Source organism: Emys orbicularis, chromosome 20, assembly GCF_028017835.1.
Source record: "Emys orbicularis isolate rEmyOrb1 chromosome 20, rEmyOrb1.hap1, whole genome shotgun sequence".
Classification (NCBI taxonomy): Eukaryota; Metazoa; Chordata; order Testudines; family Emydidae; genus Emys; species Emys orbicularis.
The window spans coordinates 23,017,564-23,043,386 of NC_088702.1; the positions used below are offsets into that span (position 1 = coordinate 23,017,564).

The following is a 25,823-nucleotide window of genomic DNA, read 5'->3' on the forward strand; positions in this document are numbered from 1 at the left end:
GGGTCATCATTCCTCACGTCCCCAGTGCAGCCTCCATTCCAGTTGTCCCGTGTTCCATCTTTTCATTTAGCTAACCCACCTGTTTCCATTTCTGCCCCCATCCTTCAGGTACGGTAAAAGCACTCGAAGTCTGTCGAGCAACAGGGGACGGTAGCTTTTTCTTCTGCAGGTTTTCCACAGCTGTCTCCAATTGTTTATTTTCCTGCTTGATCTGTTGGAGCAGATCGTGGGTCTGGACCGCCTGTCGCCCTGTTAAAAGCGCTTGGGCTTTCCAGTGCTCGACTGCCTGGGTTGCTTCCTCCAAGGCTTCAGTTACCTCTTCTACTTGCCCGGTTTTCTCCAGGACTTGCCTGGCCAGTGTGGTGGCGTGTTGTTTAAGCCATCGTACTGCCATGGACATTAATTGCAAAATTCCAGCTTTTTGACTTTTGTTATTACTGTTTAGAGTTTCTGTTTCTACCATTGCTTTACGTACGCCAGTCCATGTTTGGGGTCACCAGTGTCGTCAGACGTCACCGGTGGGGTGCTCTGCTCTGTTCAGTGTTGATACCAGTCGGCTGCGTGTGTGTGTTCCCTCTGTGTGCTGCCCCGGCTCTGCAGATCACTGGCACAGCAGGCCCCGAGAGAACCCCCAATGACCACAGGCTCCGGTAAGGAACGAAGACCCCCGGCCAGGTTCATTGTCAAACGAAGCACAGGACTAGTTCCCCGCAGACTCTACAGGAGATACTACGAATATGCGCCCCCCGACAATCATAGGCGCCTACTTCCCCTCTTTTCTATGGGAGCTCGACCCCCCCTCTGCCCCTGCCCCCACCCCCACTCCACCCTTTCCATGAAGCCCCGCCTCTTCCCACCCCTTCCCGGCCCCCATTCCAACCCCTTCCCCAAAGTCCCCGCCCCAACTCTGCTCCCTCCCTGCCCCTATTCCGACTCCTTCCCCAAATCCCCACCCCGGCCCCACTTCTTCCCCTGAGCACACCATGTTCCCGCTCCTCCCCCCTCTCCCAGAGCTGTTTGGCAGCGGCCAGGCGGGAAACGCTGGGAGGTAGGTGGAGAGGCAGGGGAGCTTGGCTGCCGGTGGGTCCTGAGCACCCACTAATTTTTCCCTGTGGGTGCTCCAGCCCCAGAGCACCCACGGGGTCACCGCCTATGCTGACAATGGACCGGCTCAGTCCGTGGCGGGATTCTCCTGGTGCACGTGGGTTCGAACAAAACAACTCTATCCACCACATGATCCTTTTGACCCTGTCATTAAAATGGATCTGCCTGTTCCTTGTTATCTGTGTGGAATGCACTGCCAGGGGGTTCCCGGACCATCCTGGCACATGTTTCTCTTACTAGTGATTAGTATCTTTCAGGTATGTGTATAATAGCAACATCAGCCTTCTTCTTGCCAATTCTGAGAGCAGGGCCTGCCTCTGGCTCACAGCTTCACTTTGCTTTGTGTTAGCAAAGTCTTGATCATTCCTGTAGTTCAGGCCTCATGTCTCATACCGGGCCTCTGATACAAGGGTTATGTTTCAGGGCCTCATCTTACCACATCCCCCCACCCTCGCTCACTCGCTCGTTTTCACCAGGCTGGGGCAGGGGGTTGTGGTGCAGGAGGGGGCTCAGGACTGGGGCAGGGGGTTGGGGCGCGGGAGGCGGTGAGGGTTGCAGGCTCTGGGTGGCGCTTACCTCAGGCGGCTCCCGGAAGCGGCCGGCATATCCGGCTCTGAGACGGAGGCGTGGCCAGGTGCGCTCCCCCCATCCGCAGGCGCCGCCCCCGCAGCTCCCATTAGCTGCGGCTCCCGGCCAATGGGAGCTGCGGAGCCAGTGCTCAGGGCAGGGGCAGTGCGCAGAGCCCCCGTGGCTGCCCCTGCATTTAGGAGCTGGACATGCCGGCCGCTTCCGGGAGCCGCGTAGAGCCAGGGCAGGTAGGGAGCCTGCCTTAGCCCCGCTGCGCTGCTGACCAGACTTTCAATGGCCCAGACAGCAGTGCTGACCGGAGCTGCCAGGGTCCCTTTTCAACCAGGCTCTACAGTCGGAAACGGGACGCCTGGCAACCCTAATTATCATGAGGAACCTGGGCACAGGGACTGACTCAGTGTTGTGACTCGGTGACATCGTTGTGCGATGGCAGCCCCGGCGAGCAGGATGGTGGCAGCGGGCCATGACTGAGGGCGACTTCTGCTCCCTCTTTCTGTCTGCGTACACACGCCTCTGGCGGTCCCTCTGTCACGCTGTCTGAAGCGGCTCACGACCATGAGTGCCTATTTCAGGGCAGGCTGACAGACCCGGGACAAGCCCCCCAAGCTGGTAGTGAGTTCTAGTATTAGATTTCCCCAAGACAGTAACAAATGCCAACTCCTGGATCGCTGTCACAGTCTAACCGCGGAGTCCCCGCCCGTCCCCTGAGACTCTCCAGGCTGTCTTGCCACCCAACCAAACAGGCTTTAGTGACCAAGTCACTTACACCAGAAATCACCCCCCAGCAGGTTGCTCCCAGTCACTTCCCCAGATCAACTGGTGCCCTAGATCCTACACCAAAGACAAGGCCTGGTGCAAATCCCAACGCCTGCCCGACTCGGAGTGATCTGTCGGTTTGAAGTGCCTTTCAGGGCGGACCCAGGGGTCACTCCTGGGGATCTTGGCCTCAGTTTAGAGTTTCTGGCCCTGTCAGAGTTCAAACAGTGAAGAGAGAGAGGGACAATTTCCCTGTGACTTGGTGACAGGTGAGACAGGGCCGTTAGCCAGCCCTCAGGATTGCAATGGCCTTGGCTGGCCCGTCTGGTTCGGCTAGGCCCTGCTGCCCGGGCGGGGGGACGATTCCCAGGCTGGGTTCACAAGTCCAGAGCAAACGGCTTCCCTAGAGGCTAAACGTTCAATACAGTCGTACCAGACTGACACCAGCGCTGAGCAAAGTAACGCACGGGTAACCTGGGCTGGCCCCGGCTACGGTCTGTCAGTTCTTAGATACTGCCTGCAGCCTCTCCCCCGTCCCTCCCGCTTCATCCCCATCCCTCTGTCTGTCCGTCCATCCCCACACAGACCTTCCTACCCATCCGTCCATCGCCAGCCACCCCCGTCCCTCCCGCTTCATCCCCATCCCTCTGTCTGTCCGTCCATCCCCACGCAGACCTTCCTACCCATCCGTCCATCGCCAGCCACCCCCGTCCCTCCCGCTTCATCCCCATCCCTCTGTCTGTCCGTCCATCCCCACGCAGACCTTCCTACCCATCCGTCCATCGCCAGCCACCCCCGTCACTCCCGCTTCATTCCCATCCCTCTGTCTGTCCGTCCATCCCCACGCAGACCTTCCTACCCATCCGTCCATCGCCAGCCACCCCCGTCCCTCCCGCTTCATCCCCATCCCTCTGTCTGTCCGTCCATCCCCACGCAGACCTTCCTACCCATCTGTCCATCGCCAGCCACCCCCGTCCCTCCCGCTTCATCCCCATCCCTCTGTCTGTCCGTCCATCCCCACGCAGACCTTCCTACCCATCCGTCCATCGCCAGCCACCCCCGTCCCTCCCGCTTCATCCCCATCCCTCTGTCTGTCCGTCCATCCCCACGCAGACCTTCCTACCCATCCGTCCATCGCCAGCCACCCCCGTCACTCCCGCTTCATCCCCATCCCTCTGTCTGTCCGTCCATCCCCACGCAGACCTTCCTACCCATCCGTCCATCGCCAGCCACCCCCGTCGCTACAGCGGTGCTGACTCATCATTCTGTCACAAGTCTCATGATAATTATAATATACTATAATTATAATTAATTGAGTTGCATCCGATGAAGTGGGCTGTAGCCCATGAAAGCTTATGCCCAAATAAATGTTTTAGTCTCTAAGGTGCCACAAGGACTCCTCGTTGTTTTTGATGATAATTATCGTTTTCGTTCCCAGAGTCCGGTGGGTCTGGGCTGGTTTCAGCCTTAAAGCAGAGGGCCGTTTCGAGCCTTCGCGGCTGTGGAGAAAGCTACAAACCGTGACCCGTGGGTCCCCTAACGGCTCAAAGAGCAGACGGCAAATTACAAGCCCCCCAGATCTCGTATCTTTACATAATCTCGTGATTTTAAAGCCAATCTCATGATTTTTTGAACCTTTGGGGTTGGCCATACTGCCTCCATCTGTCCGGTTCTCCGTCCCCATACACAGCCCTCAGTCTCCCTACCCGTCCCCCTATAGACCCATCCATGCAGCTAATGTGCCCCAGGCCCCCCCCTGGGATCACCCCCCCTAGATAAATGGGGCTCCGCAGCCCCCTGGGGATCCATGAGCCCTTTCGCTGAAACCCCGAGCCCTGGCGTCGTGCCCCCCCCCCACCATGGGGCTGAAACCCTGAGCTCCCCCCCCCGAAGCCCCGATGTGGGCAGAAGCCCTGAGCCCATGGGCAGAGGTGAGGGGGCATGAGGGAGTTGCTCCCCCAAACTGCAGTGTCTTACCCAGAGTGGGGCAGTCCTGGGGGCAGCTCCACCCCCCCTTCTCCTCTCCCTCAGCCCCCCTCAGGCCCCACCCTCTGGCCAGGTCCTAGGCGGGAAGCCGGAGCCAGGCAGTGCGGGGCAGGCGGTGCCGTGGGGTGGGCAGCTGTGGCATTCCCCCGGCTGCTGCTGGTGCCCGGGGTTACGGCTGCTCCCAGCCCCCTTTGACTGCTCCTGCCGCCGGTCAGAGCCGCCGGGCGGGGACCCAGCTCTGGGCCGGCACAGCCCTCGGGGAGCAGCCCCCGCACACAGCCCCAGGCAGGCGGGGGGTCTGCTGAGGTGAGTCTGGGGGTGGAGGCGACTCTCCCTCCCTGGACCCCGCTGTGCAGAGCCGGCCCGAGCCCCCTCCCCAAAAACAGAAGTCAAACTATGCCTGTGCCCCACGGTCCCGCCCCTGGCCAGAGCCCCAAGTCCCCCCTGCCCCTGCCGGGCCCTGGAGTTTTTATAGCATGTGGAGGGGGGCTCAGAAAGAAAAAAGCCGACACCCCCTGCGCTAGATCCCAGCAAGTCGGGGGCTCTTGGGTCCTCACTGCAGCCGGCTGGCCAGTCCTCTGCCTTTGCTGCTGCATGACTGTCCCAAAGGCCTTTCTCCAGGGCCATGCCCAGAAACTCTCTGTCCTGCCCACGCTGGCCCCCAGCCAGGTCAGCCGCACCTCCGTCAGCAACCTGGGCGCTTCGCTCGGCTCCCCTGGGCCCTCTCAGCCCTCTGCCCAGAATCAGAGCAGGGGAGAGAACCCAGGAGTCCTGGCTCCCAGCCCCGCTGCTCTAACCACTAGCCCCCACTCCCCTCCCAGAGCAGGGGAGAGAACCAGGAGTCCTGGCTCCCAGAACCCCCTGCTCTAACCACCAGCCCCCACTCCCCTCCCAGAGCCGGAGATAGAACCCAGGCGTCCTGGCTCCCAGCCCCCTTGCTCTGAGCCCCAGCTCCCCCTGCTGGTCTTGGGAGGGGGTTCTCTGCCCTGGTCTGAGCCCACCCTGCTCTCTTAACCGCCCCCGCCCCACACTTGGTTCCTAGTACCCCCAGCGGATGCTCCCCGATGGGCTGGACTGCCCAGCCTGCTTCGCCCTGGACGCTGACGCCTGCCAGGGGACCCCGGCTTGAGCTGGTGCCAGGCCAAGCGCTGGACTCGCTGCACTCAGGGCAGGGCTGAGGTGTTGTCAGGTGTCTCTGGCCTGGCCAGCTCCCCGGTGCGACATAGAGCGGCCTGGGGCCGCTCTCATTTACAATCTGCCCTATGGGCCGGCATGGGGCAGGGCATCCCCACAGCACAGGGCGCCCCGGCCATGCCCTCAAGCCTCCCCCTATGGGCCGGCGTGGGGCAGGACATCCCCACAGCACAGGGCGCCCCGGCCATGCCCTCAATCCTCCCCCTATGGGCCGGCATGGGGCAGGGCATCCCCACAGCACAGGGCGCCCCGGCCATGCCCTCAAGCCTCCCCCTATGGGCCGGCGTGGGGCAGGGCATCCCCACAGCACAGGGCGCCCCGGCCATGCCCTCAATCCTCCCCCTATGGGCCGGCGTGGGGCAGGGCATCCCCACAGCACAGGGCGCCCCGGCCATGCCCTCAATCCTCCCCCTATGGGCCGGCGTGGGGCAGGGCATCCCCACAGCACAGGGCGCCCCGGCCATGCCCTCAATCCTCCCCCTATGGGCCGGCGTGGGGCAGGGCATCCCCACAGCACAGGGCGCCCCGGCCATGCCCTCAATCCTCCCCCTATGGGCCGGCGTGGGGCAGGGCATCCCCACAGCACAGGGCGCCCCGGCCATGCCCTCAATCCTCCCCCTATGGGCCGGCGTGGGGCAGGGCATCCCCACAGCACAGGGCGCCCCGGCCATGCCCTCAATCCTCCCCCTATGGGCCGGCGTGGGGCAGGGCATCCCCACAGCACAGGGCGCCCCGGCCATGCCCTCAAGCCTCCCCCTATGGGCCGGCGTGGGGCAGGGAATCCCCACAGCACAGGGCGCCCCGGCCATGCCCTCAATCCTCCCCCTATGGGCCGGCGTGGGGCAGGGAATCCCCACAGCGCAGGGCGCCCCGGCCATGCCCTCAAGCCTCCCCCTATGGGCCGGCGTGGGGCAGGGCATCCCCACAGCGCAGGGCGCCCCGGCCATGCCCTCAAGCCTCCCCCTATGGGCCGGCGTGGGGCAGGGCATCCCCGCAGCACAGGGCGCCCCGGCCATGCCCTCAATCCTCCCCCTATGGGCCGGCGTGGGGCAGGGCATCCCCACAGCACAGGGCGCCCCGGCCATGCCCTCAATCCTCCCCCTATGGGCCGGCGTGGGGCAGGGCATCCCCACAGCACAGGGCGCCCCGGCCATGCCCTCAATCCTCCCCCTATGGGCCGGCGTGGGGCAGGGCATCCCCACAGCACAGGGCGCCCCGGCCATGCCCTCAAGCCTCCCCCTATGGGCCGGCGTGGGGCAGGGAATCCCCACAGCACAGGGCGCCCCGGCCATGCCCTCAATCCTCCCCCTATGGGCCGGCGTGGGGCAGGGAATCCCCACAGCGCAGGGCGCCCCGGCCATGCCCTCAAGCCTCCCCCTATGGGCCGGCGTGGGGCAGGGCATCCCCACAGCGCAGGGCGCCCCGGCCATGCCCTCAAGCCTCCCCCTATGGGCCGGCGTGGGGCAGGGCATCCCCGCAGCACAGGGCGCCCCGGCCATGCCCTCAAGCCTCCCCCTATGGGCCGGCGTGGGGCAGGGCATCCCCACAGCACAGGGCGCCCCGGCCATGCCCTCAATCCTCCCCCTATGGGCCGGCGTGGGGCAGGGAATCCCCACAGCACAGGGCGCCCCGGCCATGCCCTCAATCCTCCCCCTATGGGCCGGCGTGGGGCAGGGCATCCCCACAGCACAGGGCGCCCCGGCCATGCCCTCAATCCTCCCCCTATGGGCCGGCGTGGGGCAGGGAATCCCCACAGCACAGGGCGCCCCGGCCATGCCCTCAATCCTCCCCATATGGGCTGGCGTGGGGCAGGGAATTACCACAGCACAGGGCGCCCCGGCCATGCCCCCGCCCCACCCCCTATGAGCCCTGGGGGGCAGGGACTAGTCACAGCGCAGAGCGATTCTCTCTCTCTCCCCACAGGGCCCCCTTGTCCCATTTCACGGAGTGGGGCTCTCTGCCCCCCGACACGTGTCTGCCCTGTGGGGTTGCTGTACACCCGGAGAGAGGCCACCTGTATCCAGCCTGACAACAGCATCACCCGGGGGAATGGCCCCCGGCGCACCTGCTGCTCCAGCTGCCTCCCCCCCGCCCCGGGTCCCCTCCGCCCCCACCCCCGCACTGGGGTCTCACTGCGGCTGGATCTGTGCTCCAGCTCCTCTTCCCCCAAGGGTCTCCCCCCAGCAGGGGTCCTGGACCACCCCACATCCTGACACTTTTAGGGGTGGGGGCAATTCTCGTTGCTTTCCTGCAGCCAGTCCCCAAATAAACCAGCGCTGGGAAACAAAAGGCTATTGTTTGACGTCCGTCTGCTTTCAGCCTGCTCTGACCCACCCGCCTCTGGTCCCCTGCCAGAGCTGGGAAGGGAACCCAGGAGTCCTGGCTCCCAGCCCCCCTGCTTTAACTCACTAAACCCCACTCTCCTCCCAGAGCCGGGGAGAGAACCCAGGAGTCCTGGCTCCCAGCCCCCCTCCTCTAACCCACCAGCCCCCACTCCCCTCCCAGAGCCGGGGATAGAAAATCCCTAGTGGGACTTTCCATTCCCCCCTCGGCCAGACAGACACCCCATCTGGGACCCCGCCTTTACACCGGGATAGTAACAAAGCAGGTATTATCCCCTGATGGGGCTAGTTACCACGCGTGTACCGGCTGGTTGAGCCAGGCTCAAGGCATCTCTAGCCATGCCCCTGTCACTCTGAGCCTAGCCCTAGGCGGGGTCCGGGTGTCCCCGTACCATCTTTGGGGAGTGTGTTTACCCCTAACTCGGCACCGGGGGATCCGTCGGGAACATGCCCAGCGCCTAGCACGTCTTAGGAGTGTCTGTGGGTTTGCGACCCCAGCCGGGGTCTTGCCAAGTTCCCGTACCGGACGGGGAACCTGCAGGTGGGCGTCTGCTTTGTGACAGGGCCTGGCCCCGGCCCGGCCGGCGCATCCTCCCCTCTGGACAATCTCGCTTGGTGGCTGCGGCCGGCTGCTCACAGGCCTGTCTCCTTGGCATCAGGGCTGCTTTCCCCCCTTGATCTCGGCCCCCTGCCCCATGCCGAGGCACCGGCTGGCCTGTGTCCCTCCTGGGCTCCCAGGGCTGGGGGCGGGGAGGGCCCTTGGCCGGATTACGGGCTGGGGCAATGGGGGGGTGAGGCCGCACCGGTCAGGTCACAGGCTTCCCTTAATGGGATCCCCCATATTCCACCCCCAGGCTCCCCAAACCCTCACCCCAACCCTGGCCCCCCAGATACCCCATGGTCCGAGAGCGGCAGCCCAGGGCACGGCGGGAGGGGCCGCGTGGTAGCAGGCCAGGCGGGGTGCATGGCAGGGATGGAAAGGGAGACGTGGCCGGCGGGGAGAGGTCCAGGCCAGGGTAATTGATGGCCCCGGAGCCGGATCCCTCCAGGAACTGGCTGTTCCCAGGCCCTGTTCCCTGCCCTGGCCCAGCCCCGTGGCTATAAATCGCCAGTGGGCGCAGCCCTGGCTGCATCCGACGGCCAGCTCCGCTCGCTGCCCCGCGTTCTGCCCTGCACCATGGCGGCCCACCTGGCCCTCTGCCTGCTGTCTGCGCTGCTGGCCACGGGTGAGTGGTAATGTCTGTCCAGCACCAGCCACCAGCCCCCACTCCCCTCCCAGAGCCGGGGACAGAACCCAGGAGTCCTGGCTCCCAGCCCCCCTGCTCTAACCCACCAGCCCCCCACTCCCCTCCCAGAGCCGGGGACAGAACCCAGGAGTCCTGCTCCCAGCCCCCCTGCTCTAACCCACCAGCCCCCCACTCCCCTCCCAGAGCCGGGGACAGAACCCAGGAGTCCTGGCTCCCAGCCCCCCCCCTCTAACCCCTAGTCCCCACTCCCCTCCCAGAGCCGGGGACAGAACCCAGGAGTCCTGGCTCCCAGCCCCCCTGCTCTAACCCACCAGACCCCACTCCCCTTCCAGAGCCGGGGACAGAACCCAGGAGTCCTGGCTCCCAGCCCCCCCCCCCACTCTAACCCCTAGTCCCCACTCCCCTCACAGAGCCGGGGACAGAACCCAGGAGTCCTGCTCCCAGCCCCCTGCTCTAACCCACCAGACCCCACTCCCCTTCCAGAGCCGGGGAGAGAACCCAGGAGTCCTGGCTTCCAGCCCCCCCCCCTCTAACCCCTAGTCCCCACTCCCCTCACAGAGCCGGGGACAGAACCCAGTAGTCCTGCTCCCAGCCCCCTGCTCTAATCCACCAGCCCCCACTCCCCTCCCAGAGCCGGGGAGAGAACCCAGGAGTCCTGGCTCCCAGCCCCCCTGCTCTAACCCACCAGACCCCACTCCCCTTCCAGAGCCGGGGAGAGAACCCAGGAGTCCTGGCTCCCAGCCCCCCCCCCCACTCTAACCCCTAGTCCCCACTCCCCTCACAGAGCCGGGGACAGAACCCAGGAGTCCTGCTCCCAGCCCCCTGCTCTAACCCACCAGTCCCCGCTCCCCTCCCGGAGCCGGGGAGAGAACCCAGGAGTCCTGGTTCCCAGCCCCCCTGCTCTAACCACTAGACCCCACTCCTCACTCAGAGAACCCAGGAGTCCTGGCTCCCAGCCCCCCCTGCTCTAACCACTAGACCCCACTCCCCACTCAGAGAACCCAGGAGTCCTGGCTCCCAGCCCCCCCTGCTCTAACCGCTAGACCCCACTCCCCACTCAGAGAACCCAGGAGTCCTGGCTCCCAGCCCCCCCTGCTCTAACCCACTAGACCCCATTCCTCACTCAGAGAACCCAGGAGTCCTGGCTCCCAGAACGGCAGCCCCAATCTAAGCTCCGCTACTCAGCTGCTGCGGGTGACCAGGCAGCAGGGGTGCCCCCACTGGAACGATCTGTTAAGGGGGGGCCAGCGGCCCTGCGGATTATCCCTCTCCCAAATCCTCCCCTCTCTCCCCAGGTGGCTGCCTGAAGTGCGAACGCTGCAGCAGCGCTGACAAGACGTGCTCCGGAGAGCCGCAGGACTGCGCGCCCTCCCAGACCGCCTGCCTCATCCTCACCTCGGAGACCAGAGTCGGTGGGTGACGGGCATCTCCCCGCCCCCGAGGGGGAGGGGCTGGGCTCTGCTGCTGGCCAGCCAGCGGGGCCCCTGTCGCGCCAGGCACCACCCAGACTCCAACTGAGATCAGGGCCCGTCACGCCAGGTGCAGTGGAGTCAACCTGTGGAACTCCTCGCCAGAGGATGTTGTGACGGCCAAGACTAGAACAGGGTTCAAACAAGAACTAGATAAGTTCATGGAGGATAGGTCCATCAATGGCTATTAGCCAGGATGGGCAGGGATGGTGTCCCTAGCCTCTGTTTGCCAGAAATTGGAAATGAGTGACAGGGGCGGGATCACTTGATGATTCCCTGTTCTGTTCATTCCCTCTGGGTAGAGTGGCCAACTTTCCAACTGCAGAAAACCAAACACCCCTGCCCCGCCCCTTCTCTAAGGCCACTCCAGGGTGGGGCGGGGGGTTGGGGGGTGTGTGGGGGTGCAGGCTCTGGTGTGGGGCTGGGGCTGAGGGGTTCGGCATGCGGGAAGGGGTGTGGGCTTTGGGAGGGAGTTTGGGTGCGGGACGGGGTTTGAACTTGGGGCAGGGGGTTGGGGTGTAGGAGGGGTTTTGGGGTGTGGGGTCCGGGCAGGACTGACCTCAGGTGGCTCCCAGAAGTGGCCGGCATGTCTGGCTCCTAGGTGGAGGCGCGGCCAGGTAGCTCTGTGCACTGCCCCCATCCGCAGGTGCTGCCCCCTTAGCTCTCATTGGCCACAGTTCCCAGCCAATGGGAGCTGCGGAGCCAGCACTCGTGGTGGAGGCAGTGTGCGGAGCCCCGTGGCCGCGCCTCCGCATAGGAGCCGGAGGGACGTGCCGGCTGGTTCCAGGAGCCGCGCAGAGCCAGGGCAGGCAGGGAGCCTGCCTTAGCCCCGCTGTGCCGCAGCCCGTCTGGCCCGGTGACGCCTTCCCCCGTCTCGCCCCCAGGGAAGGAGCAGAAACTGGGCACCTACAAGGGCTGCACCGAGAACAAGTTCTGCCCCCCGCGATCCTCCAGCCTCAGTTCTGCCTTCGGCCTGCGTGTGCGGAGCGCCGCCAAGTGCTGCCAGCGGGACCTGTGCAACAAGGGGGCCGTGAGGTGTACGGGACCAGTCGCCTGCCCGGCCCCCGCTTGAGCCACGAGCCCCCGCTCCCCTGCTGAGCCGGGGAGAGAACCCAGGAGTCCTGGCTCCCAGCCCCCCCCCCCCTCTGACCCATGAGACCCCGCTCCCCTGCCTGAGCCGGGGAGAGAACCCGGGAGTCCTGACTCCCAGCCCCCCCCCCCCCCCTCTGACCCATGAGACCCCGCTCCCCTGCCTGAGCCGGGGAGAGAACCCGGGAGTCCTGACTCCCAGCCCCCCCCCCCCCCTGACCCATGAGACCCCGCTCCCCTGCCGAGCCGGGGAGAGAACCCAGGAGTCCTGGCTCCCAACCCCCCCCCCCCCTCTGACCCATGAGACCCCGCTCCCCTGCTGAGCCGGGGAGAGAACCCGGGAGTCCTGGCTCCCAGCCCCCCCCCCCCCTGACCCATGAGACCCCGCTCCCCTGCCGAGCCGGGGAGAGAACCCAGGAGTCCTGGCTCCCAGCCCCTCCCCCCTCTCTGACCCATGAGACCCCGCTCCCCTGCCGAGCCGGGGAGAGAACCCAGGAGTCCTGACTCCCAGCCCCCCCCCCCCCCGACCCATGAGACCCCGCTCCCCTGCTGAGCCGGGGAGAGAACCCGGGAGTCCTGGCTCCCAGCCCCCCCCCCCCTCTGACCCATGAGACCCCGCTCCCCTGCTGAGCCGGGGAGAGAACCCGGGAGTCCTGGCTCCCAGCCCCCCCCCCCCCCTGACCCATGAGACCCCGCTCCCCTGCCGAGCCGGGGAGAGAACCCAGGAGTCCTGGCTCCCAGCCCCTCCCCCCCCTCTGACCCATGAGACCCCGCTCCCCTGCCTGAGCCGGGGAGAGAACCCAGGAGTCCTGGCTCCCAGCCCCCCCCCCCTCTGACCCATGAGACCCCGCTCCCCTGCCTGAGCCGGGGAGAGAACCCAGGAGTCCTGGCTCCCAGCCCCCCCCCCTCTGACCCATGAGACCCCGCTCCCCTGCCTGAGCCGGGGAGAGAACCCGGGAGTCCTGACTCCCAGCCCCCCCCCCCTCTGACCCACGAGACCCCGCTCCCCTGCCTGAGCCGGGGAGAGAACCCAGGAGTCCTGGCTCCCAGCCCCTCCCCCCTCTCTGACCCATGAGACCCCGCTCCCCTGCCTGAGCCGGGGAGAGAACCCAGGAGTCCTGGCTCCCAGCCCCCCCCCCCCTCTGACCCATGAGACCCCGCTCCCCTGCCTGAGCCGGGGAGAGAACCCAGGAGTCCTGGCTCCCAGCCCCCCCCCCCTCTGACCCATGAGACCCCGCTCCCCTGCCTGAGCCGGGGAGAGAACCCGGGAGTCCTGACTCCCAGCCCCCCCCCCCCTCTGACCCACGAGACCCCGCTCCCCTGCCTGAGCCGGGGAGAGAACCCAGGAGTCCTGGCTCCCAGCCCCTCCCCCCTCTCTGACCCATGAGACCCCGCTCCCCTGCCTGAGCCGGGGAGAGAACCCAGGAGTCCTGGCTCCCAGCCCCTCCCCCCTCTCTGACCCATGAGACCCCGCTCCCCTGCCTGAGCCGGGGAGAGAACCCAGGAGTCCTGGCTCCCAGCCCCCCCCCCCCTCTGACCCATGAGACCCCGCTCCCCTGCCTGAGCCGGGGAGAGAACCCGGGAGTCCTGACTCCCAGCCCCCCCCCCCCTCTGACCCACGAGACCCCGCTCCCCTGCCTGAGCCGGGGAGAGAACCCAGGAGTCCTGGCTCCCAGCCCCTCCCCCCTCTCTGACCCATGAGACCCCGCTCCCCTGCCTGAGCCGGGGAGAGAACCCAGGAGTCCTGGCTCCCAGCCCCTCCCCCCTCTCTGACCCATGAGACCCCGCTCCCCTGCCTGAGCCGGGGAGAGAACCCAGGAGTCCTGGCTCCCAGCCCCTCCCCCCTCTCTGACCCATGAGACCCCGCTCCCCTGCCTGAGCCGGGGAGAGAACCCAGGAGTCCTGGCTCCCAGCCCCCCCCCCCCCTCTGACCCATGAGACCCCGCTCCCCTGCCTGAGCCGGGGAGAGAACCCAGGAGTCCTGGCTCCCAGCCCCTCCCCCCTCTCTGACCCATGAGACCCCGCTCCCCTGCCTGAGCCGGGGAGAGAACCCAGGAGTCCTGGCTCCCAGCCCCCCCCCCCCTCTGACCCATGAGACCCCGCTCCCCTGCCTGAGCCGGGGAGAGAACCCAGGAGTCCTGGCTCCCAGCCCCTCCCCCCTCTCTGACCCATGAGACCCCGCTCCCCTGCCTGAGCCGGGGAGAGAACCCAGGAGTCCTGGCTCCCAGCCCCTCCCCCCTCTCTGACCCATGAGACCCCGCTCCCCTGCCTGAGCCGGGGAGAGAACCCAGGAGTCCTGGCTCCCAGCCCCCCCCCCCCCCTCTGACCCATGAGACCCCGCTCCCCTGCCTGAGCCGGGGAGAGAACCCGGGAGTCCTGACTCCCAGCCCCCCCCCCCCCCTGACCCATGAGACCCCGCTCCCCTGCCTGAGACGGGGAGAGAACCCGGGAGTCCTGGCTCCCAGCCCCCCCCCCCCCTCTGACCCATGAGACCCCGCTCCCCTGCCTGAGCCGGGGAGAGAACCCAGGAGTCCTGGCCCCCAGCCCCCCCCCCCCCTCTGACCCATGAGACCCCGCTCCCCTGCTGAGCCGGGGAGAGAACCCGGGAGTCCTGGCCCCCAGCCCCCCCCCCCCTCTGACCCATGAGACCCCGCTCCCCTGCCTGAGCCGGGGAGAGAACCCAGGAGTCCTGACTCCCAGCCCCCCCCCCCTCTGACCCATGAGACCCCGCTCCCCTGCTGAGCCGGGGAGAGAACCCAGGAGTCCTGACTCCCAGCCCCCCTCCTCTCTGACCCATGAGACCCCGCTCCCCTGCCTGAGCCGGGGAGAGAACCCAGGAGTCCTGACTCCCAGCCCCCCCCCCCCTCTGACCCATGAGACCCCGCTCCCCTGCCTGAGCCGGGGAGAGAACCCAGGAGTCCTGGCCCCCAGCCCCCCCCCCCCCTCTGACCCATGAGACCCCGCTCCCCTGCTGAGCCGGGGAGAGAACCCGGGAGTCCTGGCCCCCAGCCCCCCCCCCCTCTGACCCATGAGACCCCGCTCCCCTGCTGAGCCGGGGAGAGAACCCAGGAGTCCTGACTCCCAGCCCCCCCCCCCCCCCCCCCCTCTGACCCATGAGACCCCGCTCCCCTGCCTGAGCCGGGGAGAGAACCCAGGAGTCCTGACTCCCAGCCCCCCCCCCCCCTCTGACCCATGAGACCCCGCTCCCCTGCCTGAGCCGGGGAGAGAACCCAGGAGTCCTGACTCCCAGCCCCACCCCCCCTCTGACCCATGAGACCCCGCTCCCCTGCCTGAGACGGGGAGAGAACCCGGGAGTCCTGGCTCCCAGCCCCCCCCCCCCCCCCCCCTGACCCATGAGACCCCGCTCCCCTGCCTGAGCCGGGGAGAGAACCCGGGAGTCCTGGCTCCCAGCCCCCCCCCCCCCCCCTCTGACCCATGAGACCCCGCTCCCCTGCCTGAGCCGGGGAGAGAACCCGGGAGTCCTGGCTCCCAGCCCCCCCGCTCTAACCCACGACACCCCACTCCCTTCCCTGAGCCGGGGAGAGAACCCGGGAGTCCTGGCTCACCTAGCCCCCCATTCTAACCCACCAGACCCCGCTCCCCTGCCTGAGCCGGGGAGAGAACCCGGGAGTCCTGACTCCCAGCCCCCCCCCCCCCCCCTCTGACCCATGAGACCCCGCTCCCCTGCCTGAGCCGGGGAGAGAACCCGGGAGTCCTGGCTCCCAGCCCCCCCCCCCCTCTGACCCATGAGACCCCGCTCCCCTGCCTGAGACGGGGAGAGAACCCGGGAGTCCTGGCTCCCAGCCCCCCCGCTCTAACCCACGACACCCCACTCCCTTCCCTGAGCCGGGGAGAGAACCCGGGAGTCCTGGCTCACCTAGCCCCCCATTCTAACCCACCAGACCCCGCTCCCCAGCTTGAGCCAGGGAGAGAACCCAGGAGTCCTGGCCCCCAGCTCCCACCCACGCCTCCCATTCCACCCCACTCCCGTCTCAGATTCAGGAGTTGCTCTGACCATTAGGACACCCAGCCCCATCCCGCCGCCCTGCCCTGCTCCGAGCACCAACACTGACTGTGTCTCTCTGTCCCCAGTGCCACGGGCGCAGCCCAAGCCCAGCGGGCTGCAGTGCCCGGGCTGCGTGTCCGAGGGCACCGAATGCCAGGCCAATGAGACCGTCAGCTGCCTGGGCCCCGAGAACCACTGCGTCTATTTTGCTGGATCCATCACAACCGGTAACCGCTCGGGGGAGACAATTGGGGGCGGGGAAGGGCTCTGGCATCGAGCGGAGGAAGGCAGGGCAAGGATTGAGCGCGGGGGTCAACGCCAGGCACAGTCCAGTCAGGCATAAGGCCCCATTGTAACGAGCTCCCGCGGGCTGGGGTGGGTTCACCCCCCACATTGCATCTTCTCTGGCAGCTGCTTTAGTGCAACACGAGTCACCGAGCTCTGTGCCAGGGGAGTCTCACCGGGGCTCTGCGGGCGGGGAAATTAGCCAAGAACCTTGTGGAATTAAAATGCAGGTAAGATTCAGAAGAAGAAAAAACCCCAAAGAAAATTCCCCACCCGCGGGAAAGCTCTGGAAAGCCGGCCAGGCGGAGGGGGAGGTCCCGGTTCGGGGCCAGCCGGCCAGGTGAACCGACAGGGGTGAGGTCCCAGCTCAGGACAGGCCGGCCAGGTGAACCGACGGGGGTGAGGTTCCGGCTCAGGACAGGCCGGCCAGGTGAACCGACGGGGGTGAGGTCCCAGCTCAGGGCAGGCCGGCCAGGTGAACCGACGGAGGGTGAGGTCCCGGCTCAGGGCAGGCCGGCCAGGTGAACCGACGGGGGTGAGGTCCCGGCTCCGGGCTGGCCGGCCAGGTGAACCGACGGGGGGTGAGGTCCCAGCTCAGGACAGGCCGGCCAGGTGAACCGACGGGGGTGAGGTCCCGGCTCAGGACAGGCCGGCCAGGTGAACCGACGGGGGTGAGGTCTCAGCTCAGGGCAGGCAGGCCAGGTGAACCGACGGAGGGTGAGGTCCCGGCTCAGGGCCGGCCGGCCAGGTGAACCGACAGGGGTGAGGTCCCGGCTCGGGGCAGGCCGGCCAGGCTCTGGTAGCCCTGGGACCTGCCTCCGGGGCACCCTGTGGCCAGCAGTGTGGTACCCGGGACCCACAGGGCCTCCCGCCTGGTGAGCTGCGGGGGGTGGAGGGGCTGGGATCAGGGCGTCACCATCCCCTCAGCAGGCAGGTGCCCGGCGGAGTTTGGTGGCAATCGAAGCGTCTCAGGGGGCTGTTCCCAGGGGACTCTCTGGAGCGTGATTCCCCCGGTGATGCCCTTCTCCGCTCTGCTTTCAGGCACCCGGAATTACACCTATGCCGTGCGCGGCTGTGCCACGAAAAGCACCTGCGCCAGCAAGGTGGGAGTGTACAAGCTGCCGGGGGTCTTCACCGACATCGTGATAACGTCCGAATGCAGCCCGGCCCCCACCCCCGGCCCCAAGCAGAGCACTTAGCCCCCCCAGCGCTGCCACCAGGCCCCAGCCCAGCCGCCACCTGGGGCACACGGAGCCCGGCTGGGGGTCGCTCCTGTCGCCGTCGCTCTCGGCACGATCCAGGATCGAGATCCAGCGTCGGGCACAAGCCGCAAACTGCTGGGGGGGGGGAGGTTATTTCCTGTGAGAACGTCCCTGAATAAAGCATCACCAGAGGGTGAAGGGGGAAAAGACGTGTGACTTTTTTAACACTGTTGCAAAACTGGAACAACAGGATGCCACGAACTCCCAGGTCGTGCCCACTCTTGGCCCCGTGCGGTTCGTGGGGGGTGCCCCCTTCAGTGCGACAGCCCTTCTCGGGGGTCCACTCTCTCTCGGGGTCAGGCCCCTCCACCTCCTGGAGCCGCACCTCTCTGAGCCTTAGCACGTCTGTCTCTCGCCGTGGGCTCCCTCGGGGAGTCCCCTCACTCTGGACCCCCGGGGCCTCCACCCCCGAAGGGACGATGCCCCCCCCCCCCGCCCCTGTTCTCTAGACCTGAGCGACTCTCAGCCAGCGTAAAACAGGAGGGTTTATTGAGAGTTGAACACAGCACAGGAAACTCTCCGGACCTCAGGCCTGGCCTCCCTCAGCCCAGCACATCCCAGTCTCCCCTGCACCCAGGGGGGCTCTGCCTGCTCCCTCCTCCAGCCCAGAGCCCCCCTGCTCCCAGCTGGGCATCTGATACCCCCGGCCCCAGGCCCCGCCTCTGTCCATTGTCTTCTCTCCAGGTAAATAGGGTCGTAAACAGGGTCGCCTGGGCCTCCTCTCCTCTCCGCCCTCCTCTGGCCCCTCGGGCTGGAACCGGCTGGTCCGGTCACCGGGGTCCCCGCAGCCCATTGTCCTCCCCCTGGCCAGAACCGGCTGCGACTCCTGAGCTGGGCCTCCGGGTCGTTAGGTCACCAGTCGCTGGGGTATCCATTCTCCAGGCCACTGGCTGGGGTCCCAAGTTCCCTCTCCAGTCCTCTGCAACAACAAACTCCCTCTCCCCTCCCCTCGTTAAACCAGTAACACCCAGGGAAACTGCGTCTCACCCCCTCTGCATGCAAACCATTGGAAACCCACAGAAAAAACAAGAACACCCCCCCACACACACTTCGTCACACAGGGCCCCAATCTCGGCTTGGGTCTGGGCAGTATCCGGCACAGGGGGGGACCCTGGACTTGATTGGGGTCTGGGCAGCACCCGGCACAGGGGGGACCCTGGACTCGATTGGGGTCTGTGTGGTGCGTAGCACAATGGGGGCCCTGGTCTTGTGCGAGGTTGGGGCAGTGCCCAGGGGGTCTGGCCAGTGCCTGGTGCAAAGGGGGCTCCAGTTTTGTTTGGGGTCTGGGCCGCGCCCCCATCTCTCAGCTGATCCCTAGGACCAGAGGCAAACCCCAGACGCTCCCATCCCAGGCACCCCCCTACAAGGAGAGACAGTGCCATCCAGTGGTTAGTGCACTCACCTCGGATGCAAGAGACCCAGGTTCAACTCCCTGCTCTGCCCCAGACCCCTTGGGTAAATCACCCAGCCGCTTTGTGCCTCAGTTTCCCTGCCCTGTCTCCCAGGGGTGTGCAGGGATGAAGCGGCAAGGACGGGGCTAGCGAGTCCTGGTCCAGGCAGGGGGGGAACACGCTGAGTTGTGCCCAGCCCCTTAGGGAGCTCTCCTCCACTGCCTGCCCCCTCCTTGAACTGCACTCATGGGCGGAGACTGGGGGGCAGGTGCATTAGCCACTTTTTGTATTTCCACACGCCCATGCAGTGAATAACGCTGGATCCTAAATCCAGGATCCTACTGAGCTGGGGCTGCCTCCGACCTTCACTGGGCGGCTGCAGCTCCCAGCCCCGGTTCTGCAGGCAAGTCCATCCTGACCCCAGCGTGGGGGTGGGAGGAGAAAAGCAGTGAGTGAAGGGGGGAGGGGAAAGAGGCGTGGGCAGAGTGGATCTTTGGGGAAGAGGCGGGGCAGGGGTGGGGTTTGGGGGGGGGAAGAGGTGGGGCAGGGGAGGTTCCAGCACTCCTGTTGGAGTATCCAGTTTTTAAATATTACTAAGTTGGCAACTCTAACAGACAAGCCCATAGAATCCAGGACGCTCACGCCCACGAACCGTCCCAAACCAGAGAGAGACAAAGCAGGCTGCTCCCTAAGGCAGAGAAGCCCAGCTCTCCCCCTCCCTTTTCCCTAGGCTGGCTCTCCGCAGACTGACTCAGGCCACGTCCATCCTTCCAGTGCCCCCAAGCCTGCCAGCATGACTGGGAAACCCTAGCATTGTTTGGGGAGCTATGGTGTTTTGCTGGGTGAGTGTTACTGAAATAGGTGGTGAGGTTGGGAACACCCACAACCAGCCTTTCAGGTACAACAATGGAGCAGCCAGACAGTGCTGAAGGAATCCACACTCCCAAGGACGACCCAGGAACTGGATACGATGGAGACGTCTCAGGGAGACCCAACCCAACCCAACACCTGGGACCACGTCTGGAGGACAAAGACTGACCGGGGGAGCGGGTCCCGGGCTGCAAAGGAGAATCCCAGCCTGTGTATATCAAGGAACGATCCCATCAGGGGGACACGGCCCCATTCAAACCCTGGCTGGTTTCTAGAACTCAGACTGTGATTTTCCTTTCATTTCGTAGTGACCAGCTCGGATCTGCTCACTCACCGCTTATAGCCAGTGAACATCTGGAACGATGCTGCCTTTGGTGAGACACTTCTGAGACATTAGACAGACATTCAGAAACTTCATTCACAGACAAACAGCTATTTCCCACCAGGTTAGAGTCCCCCTCCCCCGGGTCATAGCACAATGGGTTAAACTCAGAAAACTGCTCAGAGTAATACAACATCCCAACATTGTTACAAACTGGACTTTCAAGAGGATATAGTTTCTGCCGTTCGTCCCTTGCTTTTTTGTCTTGGAGCCTAAGTCTGGCAACCCTCTCAGCAGCCAGCAGCTCCACCCGCCCTCTACGAGCCCTCTCCTCTCTCGCGGCAGCTTCCTTCTTTCTTTTAGCAGCTTCTCTTTCCAATTTAGCATTTCTTTCCTTCTCTGTCTTTCAGCAGCTTCTTTCTTCAGCTGGGCCAAGGCTTGCTTCTCTCTCGTTCGCCTTTCTGCCAGTTTCTGATCATGTTCAGACTGCAGGCTGTCGCTCAGGGCTTGCAGCTTCATTGCTTCTGCTGATGCGTTCCGGCTCACGGTCACTGAGCTTTAGCCAACAAAACTCTGAATCCCAAAATTCAAATTTGGATAGCGTGGGGTTCTGAGCCAAAGCTTAATTGACCTGGTGCTGTGGATCCTGCCGACTACGCCACTGGAACGATGCTGCCTTTGGTGGGACACAACTGAGAGTATCAATTCAGGACAAATTGCTCAGAGCAGGGAAGTCACAGCCCCAGGCTGAGGTCTTTTGCACACCAAACCAGCCAGACAGAGAGGACTTTGGTCTCACCCCACTGGCTAACCACAAGTCACACAAGCAATTCCCTTAGACACTCCAGTTTCCCAGTATCACCACCAGTGCCACTCATTATGGGAATGAATGGTTCTGAAAACCAATAACCCAGTAAAAGAAAAAAGGTTCTCCTGATCCCATAGGACCAAGCCCCAGGCCCAGATCAATATATAAGTCAGATCTTACCCACAAATCACGCGGTTACCAATCCTTTACAATCTAAAATCTAAATGTTTATTCATAAAAGGAAAAAGATAGAGATGAGAGCTAGAATTGGTTAAATGGAATCAGGTACATACAGGAATGGCAAAGTTCTTGGTTCAGGCTTGTAGCAGTGATGGAATAAACTGCAGGTTCAAATCATGTCTCTGCAACATCCCCAGCTGGGATGGGTCATTCAGTCCTTTGTTCAGAGCTTCAGTTTGTAGCAAAGTCCCTCCAGAAGTAAGAAGCAGGATTGAAGACAAGATGGAGGGGTTTCCAGGGCCTTTTATATTCTCTGCCCCTGGAAGGACGCCCATTTGTTCTTACTGTGGAAAATCACAGCAGCAACATGGAGTCTGGAGTCACATGGGCAAGTCACATGTCCATGCATGACTCAGCTTGCAGGCCAATGCCATTGTTTACATGCTTTATTGAACATTCCCAGGAGGACTTCTTATGTGGATTGGGGTCTCCCGAGGTCCATTGTCCGTTAAGTGTTTCTTGATTGGACACTCAATTTGCAAATTCCTTTCTCAAGAACCTGACCAAATGCTTCACTGATGCTATATAGAATCAAACACATTGAGATACAAAAACAACGAGGAGTTCTTGTGGCACCTCAGGGCCTGGCTACACTTGCAGATGTCGAGCGCTGGGAGTTAAACCCGCCCTCGTAGAGCGCAGGAGGGAAAGCGCTGCAGTCGGTGCACACTGACAGCACACTGGCCTGGCCACATTTTCGGCACTTGCAGCGGCATTGGGAGCGGTGCATTATGGGCAGCTATCCCAGCATGCAAGTGACTGCAACGTGCTTTTCAAATGGGCGGGTGGGGGGTGGAGTGTGACAGGCAGGGCCAATGACGGGGGGAAGCCGCTACAAATTACCAGGGCCCAGCAGTGCGGAAGGGGGCCCGGGGCCCGGCTTCCCCCCCCTTCGTTGACCCTGTTTAGCCAGTCCACCCTTGCTGGGGGGCCCGAAAAAATTCCGGGCCTGGCTTCCCCGGCTCCCCCACCCCACCCCTCTCGTCGGCCCTGTTTAGTCGGTCCGCCCTTGCTGTGGGGCCAGAAAAAAAATTTTCACTGGGGCCCGAACCCGCTCTCGGCGGCCCTGGGGGGAGTGTGTGTGTATGTGAGGGGAGAGAGAGTGGGTTTTGGGGGGGCTGAGAGCATGTCAGCATGCTGTCTTGTAAGTTCAGACAGCAGCAGTCCTCCCCCTCCCCCCCCGCCTCTCTCTCTCACAAACAGCATTCCACAGTAATGGGTGCTCGGAGCAGATAAGCAGCCGGCTGTCAGAAACAGAGCTTTGAAAGGGCATTTCCGCATTCCTGCAGTGATTCCCAAACAATGACAAGAGTGGCCACTTGACTTAAGGGGATTATGGGATGTTTCCGGAGGCCGATCAGAGCGCAGTAATGCAACACCCCGTTCACACTGACGCCCGGGTGTTGTAGCCAAGGCGCAGCAAACGTTATTCCTCTCGCCGAGGTGCAGTACCACCAGCGCTGTAGCTGCGGAGTCAGAGCGCTCTACGTGCCTGGCCAGTGTGGACGGGGAGTGAGCTAGGGCACCCGGGGCTGCTTTAATGTGCTGTAACTCGCAAGTGTAGCCAAGCCCTTAGAGACGAATGAATGTATTTGGGCAGAAGCTTTCGTGGGCTAAAACCCACTTCATCAGATGCCTGGAGTGGAACATACAGTAGGGAGGTATAAATACACAGCACATGAAGAGATGGGAGTTGCCTTACCAAGTGGGGGATCAGTGCTAACGAGCCAATTCAATTAAGGTGGAAGTGGGCTATTCTCAACAGTTGACAAGAAGACGGTGTGAGTATCAGCAGCGGGAAATTAGTTTTTGTAGTGACCCAGCCACTCCCAGTCTTTATTCAGGCCTAATTTGATGGTGTCCAGTTTGCAAATTAATTCCAATTCTGCAGTTTCTCATTGGAGTCTGTTTTTTAAGTTCTTTTGTTGAAGAATTGCCACTTTTAAGTCTCTTATTGAGTGACCAGGGAGATTGAAGCGTTCTCCGACTGGTTTTTGAATGTTATAATTTTTTATATCTGATTTGTGTCCATTTATTCTTTTGCGTCGAGACTGTCCGGTTTGGCCAATGTACATGGCAGAGGGGCATTGCTGGCACATGATGGCATATATCACGTTGGTAGATATGCAGGTGAATGAGCCCCGGATGGTGTGGCTGATGTGGTTAGGTTCTCTGATGGTGTCCCTTGAATAGATATGTGGACAGAGTTGGCACCGGGGTTTATTGCAGGGTTTGGTTCCTGGCTTAGTGTTTTTGTTGTGTGGTGTGTAGTTGCTGGTGAGTATTTGCTTCAGGCTGGGGGGCTGTCTGTAAGCGAGGACTGGCCTGTCTCGGGGGGAGAGAATTTGGGGCGGGGAAGGGCTCTTGCATCTAGCAGAGGAAGGCAGGGCAAGGAGCGAGCGCGGTGTTGTACCATGGGTACTGGGCTCTATAACTGGTTATATTTTGGCTATATACCGTGTGTGTTTTATAGTAAGACTTAAAGAATAAGAATAATGAATAGGATAGTGGATACTAGCATTAGCCATTTCCTTTTCATTCATGCCTTGCAAGTAACAGACAGGAAACTGAGGCACAAACTCAAACACTAACGGAGAAAGTTTTGGCACTAGTTCAGGAAATGGGGGTCAAAGTAGCCCGAGACAAGGCTCCGTTGGTGCTACCTCAGGTTACACACCTGGGCGCAGTTGCTGGACAAGAAGGGAGACAGGTAGGTCACAGGAAGGTCAGGGCACTGGTAGAAATGCCGGCCCCTACCGACGCCCACTCTTTACGAGTTCTGCTAGGAGGATTCCATTTCCTTAGACCACCCATTTATAAATATGCTGAAATCACTCACCCCTTGTGGCGATGACTAAAGGAAAAGGCCAAATGGGAGTGGGGAGAGGAGCAGGACGCTGCTTTAAGGTTTTAAAGCAAAAGGCTCTCGCAGCTCCAGCCCTCCGCTTTCCCGAGGAATCACACCTTCTTGTTATTCGCTCGGCTGCCAGCAATACGGCCTTGGCTGCTTCGCTATTGCAAAATAATGAGCAGGAAAACTGGCGCCGGTAGTGTCTGAATCCAGGAAATTGCAGGGAGCTGAGATAAATGTTGACACCTGTGACCGCGAATGCCTGGCTGCCAACTGGGGAGTGCAAACTTTCGAGCCCCTCACAGGGACAGCTCCCATCACGGACTGCATGTGTGTGTGTGTGTGTGTGTGACTGAAAACCATATGCTGACTGCTATAGTCTCAATAAATACGGCATGTTGCCTTTTCCCATATAAAAAGATCTCGTGTGCTTTTTGTAAGCATAGCAGCGGGGGCGTTAACGCCAGGCACAGCCCAGTCAGAGATAAGGCCCCGTTGTAACGAGCTCCCGCGGGCTGGGGTGGGTTCGCCCCCCATTGTATCTTCTCTGGCAGCTGCTTTAGTGGAACACAAACCACCGAGCTCCGGGCCGGGGGAGACTCACCGGGGCTCTGCGGGCGGGGAAATTAGCCAAGAACCTTGTGGAATTAAAATGCAGGTAAGATTCAGAAGAACTAAAACCCCCCTAGGGAAATTCCCCACCCGCGGGAAAACTCTGGAAAGCCGGCCAGGCGGAGGGTGAGGTCCCGGCTCCGGGCAGGCCGGCCAGGTGAACCGACAGAGGTGAGGTCCCAGCTCGGGGCAGGCCGGCCAGGTGAACCGACAGGGGTGAGGTCCCGGCTCAGGGCAGGCCGGCCAGGTGGAGGGTGAGGTCCCGGCTCTGGGCAGGCTGGCCAGGTGAACGGATGGAGGGTGAGGTCCCGGCTCTGGCAGTCTGGCCAGGTGAACCGACGGGGGGTGAGGTCCCGGCTCAGGACAGGCCGGCCAGGTGAACGGATGGAGGGTGAGGTCCCGGCTCGGGGCAGGCCGGCCAGGTGAACCGATGGGGGTGAGGTCCCGGCTCCGGGCAGGTCGGCCAGGTGAACCGACGGGGGCGAGGTCCCCGGCTCAGGGCAGGCCGGCCAGAACCACTAACGGGGGTGAGGTCCCAGCTCAGGGCAGGCCAGCCAGGCGGAGGGTGAGGTCCCAGCTCCGGGCTGGCCGGCCAGGCTCTGGTAGCCCTGGGACTTACCTCCGGGGCACCCAGTGGCTGGCAGCGTGGTACCCGGCACCCACAGGGCCTCCCGCCTGGTGAGCTGCGGGGGCGGAGGGGCTGGGATCAGGGTGCCCCCGTCCCCTCAGCAGGCAGGTGCCCGGCGGAGTTTGGTGGCAATCAAAGCGTCTCAGGGGGCTGTTCCCAGGGGATTCTCTGGGGCGTGATCCCCCCGGTGACGCCCTTCTCCACTCTGCTTTCAGGCACCCGGAATTACACCTACGCCGTGCGCGGCTGTGCCACGAAAAGCACCTGCGCCAGCAAGGTGGGGGTGCACAAGCTGCCGGGGTGTCACGGAGTGTGGGGGAGTCAGGGCCCTGCACCCCTCTTCCTGGGATTCCCTGTGACTCTCAGCCAGCCAGTAACACAGAAGGTTTATTAGATGACAGGAACACAGTCCCAAGCAGAGCGTGTAGGTACAACCAGAACCCCTCAATCAAGTCCTGGGGGGTTCAGGGAGCTTAGCCCCCAGCTTGGGGTTCCCTGCGTTGCACCACCCAGCCCAAACCGAAAACAAAAAACTCTCCAGCAGCTTTCTCCCCCCTCCCCTCTGCCCCTCCTCTCCTTTGGTCCGTCTCCCTGGCAGGTGTCACCTCTCCCAACCCCCCTCCTGGCTCAGGTTACAGCTCAGGTAGCTTCCTTCAAGGGAAGCTCCCCATCCCAAATCAAAAGAACAGGAGTACTTGTGGCACCTTAGAGACTAACAAATTTATTAGAGCATAAGCTTTCGTGGGCTACAGCCCACTTCTTGCAATCCCCCT

General features: G+C 63.4%; 1 protein-coding gene across 1 annotated transcript; it reads left to right on the plus strand.

Annotated features, from left to right (window-relative positions):
• Window positions 1-9,147: 9,147 nt before the first annotated feature.
• LOC135892343 (phospholipase A2 inhibitor and Ly6/PLAUR domain-containing protein-like) lies at window positions 9,148-17,265 on the plus strand. The gene is made up of 5 exons (XM_065420069.1): window positions 9,148-9,196; window positions 10,513-10,629; window positions 11,571-11,723; window positions 15,868-16,008; window positions 17,108-17,265. The coding sequence occupies exons 1-5, from the start codon at window positions 9,148-9,150 to the stop codon at window positions 17,263-17,265; spliced, it is 618 nt and encodes a 205-aa protein (XP_065276141.1).
• Window positions 17,266-25,823: the final 8,558 nt, after the last annotated feature.

What these genes read in the sequence shown, in the direction of transcription:
- LOC135892343 (XM_065420069.1), top strand. Translation starts at nt 9,148, where the DNA reads ATGGCGGCCCACCTGGCCCTCTGCCTGCTGTCTGCGCTGCTGGCCACG. An exon ending in CAACAAGGGGGCCGTGAGGT is followed by an intron (nt 11,724 to 15,867) that starts GTACGGGACCAG and finishes CTCTGTCCCCAG; the next exon opens with TGCCACGGGCGCAGCCCAAG. An exon ending in TGCTGGATCCATCACAACCG is followed by an intron (nt 16,009 to 17,107) that starts GTAACCGCTCGG and finishes CTCTGCTTTCAG; the next exon opens with GCACCCGGAATTACACCTAT.